Below are 7,478 nucleotides of genomic sequence, written 5' to 3' on the forward strand. Positions count from 1 at the left end.
ACCTTCTCCTCTCTGTCAACGCTCTCTGGTTTCATTTAAAAGAGTCGATCATCAGATATTGTCCAACATTAACCTTCAGGGTGGATATACTGTAGCTCTGAAAGTAACTGAAAGTGAACGCTTTACAGTATTAAAGCACATATTATTACATTCTTTGAAGTGGCCATCTATATTTATAAGCAACAAAAGAAATACAAACCAGATTCAGCCACTTCTGAGATGGGCACATTTTGCTCGTAGGACATGAAACCCAAGATGGAGAAAATTGCAAACCCTGCAACAAAACTGGTGCCACTGTTCAGGAAACAGAGGCATATGCAATCCCTGCAAACAGCACAGACCATATACAAAGTAAATGTACTTTAGAAGCTACATTTGATAATAGATAATGCTACAAATTTGATTAACTTTATAAAACATTTTTTGTTTTCTTTTGTTCTGTTGAAATGTGTTAAAGACAAACTGAAGAGCAGAGACCACAATGTGATCCATGCAATAAAATTTCATTATATTATCTGAAAACTTACTTGTAGCAGTTGTTGTTATATTTGTTATAACTTCCCAGAGCCGTGAGGCAGCCCAGGCAGATGGCGTATGAGAAGAAGATCTGAGTTCCTGCATCCATCCATACCTGACCAAAGATGTATAAAAAACAAAAAAGGAAAACTCGTTACAGCGCACATTAAAAGCTGACTTATTTTTTCTTTTTCATTTGTCAAAATTTATAGTCAAATAAAATAATTACAATTCTCCGTTTGAGGAGTTAGAGAAAACTTCTAAAGCTAAAAATGAGTCCAATTCAGAGCAGATCTTATCAACGTCAGTTTTATTTAGATAGCACGTTAAAAACAAGAAGATTGACTGAAGTGCTTCACAAGAAGTTTAAGAACCAACAATAAAATAAGTTTAAATAATCATACAGTAAAATCCACAAGTATATTAAAGTAGTCTGAAAACAAACTAAAACAACAACAAAAAATCACAACTTTAAACTTCTGATAGAACTCAACTGAGTTTGAATGAGAAGCCAGTGTAAATAAGTGAGTTTTCAGGTGGGATTTTAAAGACTGTACAGAGTCAGCGGTACAAAAAGCAAGGGGCAGATTGTTCCAGAGTCTGGGGGCTGAAGATTTGTGGGTCGATACAGAAAAATTGATACCACCAATACCAGAACTTTATGCCCTAAATGAAATTCTAAAATAAAAATACTTTGATACTTCAATCATTTCAGATAATGTATATCTTTAACAGGAACTTTTAAAATCTTGTCTGTATCATACACGCTTGGTGGGAACTACATTTCCCTCCGCCTGGGTAATTGTGCAAGTGCAGCAGCACAAGCTGGTCTGATTAGCATTCACGTGTTCTAGATGTCAGCTGTTTGTGGGGAATTTCTTCCTGATACTATACACTTCTAATGCTTTGACAGCATCTACTGCAGGTAAGATACTGACTGGTGACAGCAACTCCATAGAACCCCGCTTAAAAAATATACCTATTTTTCAAACACACAATGCAGCTTTTGTGATGAATATGTCTACATGAAGAGAGGACATCCCTTTGAATCCTTAAAGAGGATGACCTGTGAAAACGCATTTCTTAATTCCACCCATCATCACTTCATTTGACAACTGCCAGGTGTTGCAGTCACACGTTGGAACTTGTTCCTCTCCTTCAGGTGACAGACGTTAAAGATATAACATTTTGTTCCAACAAAGTCCTTACATTTACATACGAAGCTCCTCATTAAACAGCATTAGGTTCTTGTGCCCAGTGAAAAGGCTGGTGCATCTGAAAAATTGTTTGACATTTTCATGCTCTGTCACCAATTTTTCATTAAAAAATTATGTTGTGATTATGAGCTCTCATAATTATAATCCCAACTCCCCACAAAAATTGGAATATTAAGTAAAATGTAAATAAAAGCTGAATACAAAGATCTGTAAATCTGATGAACCTATAATGAAATCACAGTGAAGTATATTTATCATGTCAAATGATTATCTGACACTGTGAAAATGGGTAATTGTACACATATTGTACATACTTATACATTTATATTCAGGTGGGGTCGCAGTAGCTTGGTGGTCAGTGTGAGGCTGCAGGTTTTAAGCCCAAATTAATCTGGTGTAAAACAATTAGCCAAATCTTTGGTGTGAGAAGGGAGAAACTGAAAGAACAATGTTTCAGTGTGAATAAAATATGTGACCCATCATATCGAAATGAAGATTAAGTCAAATTTGGTCAAAATGACCTAATTATATTTTCAGATTATTGACTTTAAAAGCTACATTTTGATACCTGGATCATTCTGATATCATAATTAAATCCATATATATGACTTAATTTGTCTTGTTGGTTACAATAATNGACTTAATTTGTCTTGTTGGTTACAATAATACATAAATATTTGGTCTGAATCCTAATTTTATGTCATTTTTTGAAGAATTTTTGATGTCCTTATAAAGAGAAAACCTCAAATTATATTTCAATTTTGACATTAACCAGCTGAAAAGAAACAAAACTTTGCTAACTCACAGAGAAAATCTCAAAATTTTAAGGCGTTTTTCCTCAAAATCAGTTTTTTTGTTGCTACTGCTCAAGAAAGTGCTTCAAAATTTAGTTTCATGATTAAATTTCAGACAGTTCATTCAAATGATACATTGATTAGGCTTTTATTCGTTATATTTTGACAAAATGCAATTTTTGTTAACATTTTAGTCAAAACACTATTTTTGCCTATTTCTCCTTATACCACTTTTGGACTTAATCCTCGTTTCGATGCGATGGGTCACATATGCTGCAGTTTGCTTTTATTTACATTTTACACTACTTTCCAACTTTTTTGGAGTTAAAGTCAGACAACTTTTCTAAAACAGATCTTGTCATGTCTGTTAAACCAATAACACAAGATCTCCATCACCCTCGTATTTTAAGTCAAGAGAAACCGTCAGTCAGTAAGCCCATTCAAGGTGTAAAGTGCAGCACTTTTTGAACGCTCATTCACATTTTAAAATTCTCATTAGGTTTCTCTGCGTAGCATCCTGGCAGACAGGGCTGTGGATTTGACTGACTGGGGTTCCAGCCAACTGCACAAACACTGGGCACAGCATTTCACAAAGGCAGATTCTCCAAAGACAGCGATTCCACCGGCCTGGCTTGACTTGGCCAGCACTCATGGGACTCGTATTCATCCCCTGAGCCATGAGAGTGAATGAAGCGGAGGAGGCCCCATTTTTGGATTTTCCTGCCTGAAATGCAAGCTTTTAGATCTTAGCAGTCACAGTGCATCAGATTGATCTTACAGTAAGGTGGTTAGAGCATAATGTCCCAAATGACACTCTAAATGCTGTGAGTGTGAACAAAACAATTACATCTGACATTGACAGCACTGAGTGCTTTTTGTTTCAAACCCTTAAAGTGCCTGTGACATCAAATTTTTGTTATACATAAGAATGCATTTTTAGAAAGAGGACATTGATTAAATATTGCAAAAGAAATTTCATGTCGCTGAGATGAACAGTTGTTGAGAGATTGGCGTGTGAAGAAACAGGAAGTGATGTCAAAAGGGAATGTCTGCATGTGAACAGAGCGTTGCTACAATAGCCAACAACCCAGACTGTAGAAAAGAATATGATGTTTCTTAAAATTATTTTGAGTCACTATCAGAGAGAGATGAAGAAGATTCAGAGTTCAAATAATAATGTTTCAGTAAACAAAGACCAGAGAGTTTTCTTTGTTAAAGAGTTCCTCTTTGATGTCACTTCCTGTTTCACTTTGGCTGAGCCAAGTTCAAATGAAAATATGCCAGTTATGGGACAAAATGGGTTAAACTGTGTGTATTATTCCAACTTTCTTAGATATAAAAATGTTTTCTTTGACTTTTTGTATTTGAAGAATATGCATGTCACAGGCACTTTAAGTCGACCACATCTCAAATAAAGAAGCAGCTCATCAAGCTCAAGCTGATAATTTATAGTTAATGTGATCACACTTTGATCAAGACTACAACAAAACTTTTTGTAAAAAGAGGTCTTTGACCAATTAAGAGTTTTGTACATTGAAGTGCTAAATAAAAAAAAAATCCACAGGTTTTTGTAAAGTTATCTTAACATCTTTGACTTTGTACATCTGTGTATAACAATGTAAGAGTATATTTGAGGGCAATTCTGCTTCCTATTTTTTTAAAAAACTTACTTGTGGGTCAGACAGTCTTCCCAAGTCAGGGTACAGGTAGAAATGGATTCCCCTGGAGGCTCCAGGTAGGGTGACCCCTCGGATCAGTAGTATTATTAGCATAATATAGGGGAAAGTGGCTGTGAAGTAGACCACCTGTAGGGAAAGACATTAAGTTCTTGTTAAACAATTGAATGAAAAAATAGAATCTTATAACAAATTCTGCTCCAGATTCTTGAGTTTATTGAGGTCCAGGCTGTCAGATGGTGATCTTTGTTCATTAAGATGACACACATTTTGTTTAAGCTCTGTGATTTACTGTATTTATTTGTGTAAAATATGATCTCATGTATGATAAGACCCCCCTTTTTTGAGCTTAAAAAGCATAAAAATTGAATCCTCAAACTACCTCCAATTTCATACAGACTTCAAGATTTTTCAACCTTTGCAGTCTTTATACATATCAGTAAAATGATAATTGAACTGTTCATTTATTTTAACAGCATATGTACTAAAAGGTATTTTGACAACAAATATATATCAGCAAACTATGATTTTGAGCATTCTGGCATTTTACACATAGTCCACCAGGAGGCGCCAACACAAACGTCAGAGACCACATGAGATTTGGACCATCTTCTGGGGAAAAAGCAGATTACTTCCTACTCGTGAGTCTGGTGGGAAACCTTTTTTCAGGGATACAAACTTTTTCAGAACACCGGTAGACGGCAGCCATTACAGACGAACATGTGTTTGTTGTTCCAGCAGCAGCTCGGTCACACGCTAATGTCATTAGTTTGTTATCATTACTGAGCTGCAGGACTGCTTTCCCCCCTTTTTTTCACATCATGTCGCCTGCCTGGATCTGTATTATCTCGCTCTGAAGCACGGAGGAGTGTCAGAGGTGAGCTTGTTTCAACTGCTTTTCACGACGCGGTCTCATTTCCGGACTCAGGCATTTTGCTGATATTTCAGATAAATAAGTAAAAATATTTGTCCGAGTATAATACTACCCCCCAACTTTATGGATGATTTTATGGATTAAATTTTACGTATTATACTCGAATAAATACTGTATTTCAAACACAGGGCCTCTTATGTGATGAAACAAACAAACAAACAAAAGAACATCTAGTTTCCAAGGCTTATAATTGAAATGCACAACTTCCTCCACTTTGTCTCGTAGTTAGAAACATTGTTTCACCTTGCCGGTGGATTTGACTCCCTTCCAGATACAGAAGTAGCAGATGACCCACGCAAAAGCCAGACAAGCAACTAGATCCCAGTTCAAAGCACCAATGTGGTCGATCCCTGAGGAAATCCTCAGCACTCTGCGCCTGAGTCCACAGAAACAATAAAGACAAACATTTTCCATCATTAGATTTTAACAGTTATCTAAAAAATACCACTTTAAAATTAGCAAAACACTCTGATGTGATTGACTGATAACTTCATTCAAATCACTGGGTATTTGCCTCTTGAGGAGATGCAACAACAAAAAAAGGCACTTACTCCCAAAACTCAATGACAGAAGAGGTGACGTTCTCATGGTGATTGATGGAGCTATTCCCCCTCTGAAATACCATACAGGAATCTTGAATGAAGAATAGACAAAAAGGACATTCAATCCCGTGAAGAAATCCAAGCTTTCGCTCAGGTTTCCAAGTTACACTCAGATGAGAGAAGCAATGTCCCCGCTGAGACAGAAGAGTGAAGTGGAGCAGGAACATTCACTTCCTTGACATGAAACAAGCGTATGAATGGATAAGATGATGAAGAGGTCCACCAAGAAACATTACGCACGGATAGTTGGGACATGTAATTTTGATAAACAACTTTAAATGTCTAAAACCTAATTCACATTTTCACTTTTTTGTGATCAGCATGTGAAGGCTTCAAGCTAGTGAACTGTTAGCAACAAAGCTAGCATGTTGATGTTTAACGGTTTTCTAGCTAAGCTTTTAATTCTACATTGAGTGTTGGTCAGAAATGGAAAATTTAGGTTCAAGTTGAAATTTTAAGCATATTTGGCAATAATTCATGACAGGAAAATCAACACAATTTTTGTTTGTGCACCTGTTTTTATGTGTGGGAACTAGCTAAAATTACTCTATGGGAAAATGGGGTTCCTGCAAGTTGTGAAATTATAATCTTACTTTGTTAACAGAGGCCCACTATGTTGTCATTTTTGGACTAAAACCTTTTATTTCTAAAAACACAACCATAGAAACCAATATTTAACTCTGACTAACCCTGACTTCAAAATCCAGTTTAGTTGGTAATAAACTCTTGATTTTCAGTCCTGTCTATTTGTATTATCCTCAGTGTAGTCTACTACCCAGCCATTATTAGTGAACATGTCAATTCAATGTTTGAATTTATAAAATGCAAAAATTTTCATATTGATTTCTATAACTAATATAAAAAATGTTAACCTGGTCATTGAACACAACTAACAAATCCTGCTGCCTTTCCAACTCAAACATGGAGAACCTGAGTCTGATATCATCCCAGGATATGAATTTAGTTGTAAACAGAATGTAGAATTTAGCTGTCAGAACATTAAACATGTTTTATAGATGATTTTATACAGTTTTGCTTGTGCAGACCAGCTCAGTAATGCTGCGTTCACACCGAACGTGATTTCAGCKTCAAAATCGCATCCAACGCTGAAGTTGGTCACTTGTGCACTTTGAGGTCAGACGCAGGTCAGCTCTTGAAGAGCTGCACGGCAACAGCCTCCCCGCCCCTCCCTCCTCTNTTGTATGTAAACCTGCTGCTCCTGATGCTGAAATCACGTTTGGTGTGAACGCACCATAAGAATACAGCTCTTTCATGGTATCTTGTTTCAAATCATTAAAGCAAAAAAAAGTTAAGCCATAGTCTTTTTAGATACTTTTCATGATAATTAGAACCACATAGATGTGAAGGGTGATCAAGGTGATGCCAAAACATAAAATATAAAGTAGGGTTTTGCTCAGTAACATTGATATTCATATTCTCTTGGCACGAATGTGTCAAATGTCTTTTTGCTCATATATCACTGGTGGAAGTGGTAGTGATTCATTAGGGTCTTGAGAATTGTTACTTTGGAATGTGAATGTTGAATTTCACAATGATCAGCTGACGTAGCTTCTTCATTCTTCACTGATAGAAAAAAGATTACTTTGACCACCAAGTGTTAGGAATGAAAACAGGTCACCTTGTACTGGCATAAAGAGAAAAAAGTGCTCCACTATGTAAGAAATATTCGTGTTCAAAGACTGAAGTCAATAGAAAACCACCAATGTTAAATAATATGA

The 7,478-nt window shown here is 36.2% G+C and overlaps 1 protein-coding gene across 4 annotated transcripts in view; it reads right to left on the reverse strand.

Annotated features, from left to right (window-relative positions):
• The window catches only part of slc6a13 (solute carrier family 6 member 13), a 44,367-nt gene that overhangs the window by 9,188 nt on the left and 27,701 nt on the right, over positions 1-7,478 (reverse strand). For all 4 annotated transcript variants that reach the window (XM_014025246.1, XM_014025245.1, XM_014025247.1 and 1 more), the window contains 5 exons: positions 5,689-5,770; positions 5,381-5,513; positions 4,198-4,332; positions 528-631; positions 200-324 (listed from right to left, as the gene is read on the reverse strand). In XM_014025246.1, coding sequence (XP_013880700.1) covers positions 200-324; positions 528-631; positions 4,198-4,332; positions 5,381-5,513; positions 5,689-5,770 — 579 coding nt within the window. The remainder of the gene's footprint in view (positions 1-199; positions 325-527; positions 632-4,197; positions 4,333-5,380; positions 5,514-5,688; positions 5,771-7,478) is intronic.

The sequence above is a fragment of the Austrofundulus limnaeus genome, unplaced genomic scaffold (genome assembly GCF_001266775.1).
Source record: "Austrofundulus limnaeus strain Quisiro unplaced genomic scaffold, Austrofundulus_limnaeus-1.0 Scaffold463, whole genome shotgun sequence".
Lineage (NCBI taxonomy): Eukaryota > Metazoa > Chordata > Actinopteri > Cyprinodontiformes > Rivulidae > Austrofundulus > Austrofundulus limnaeus.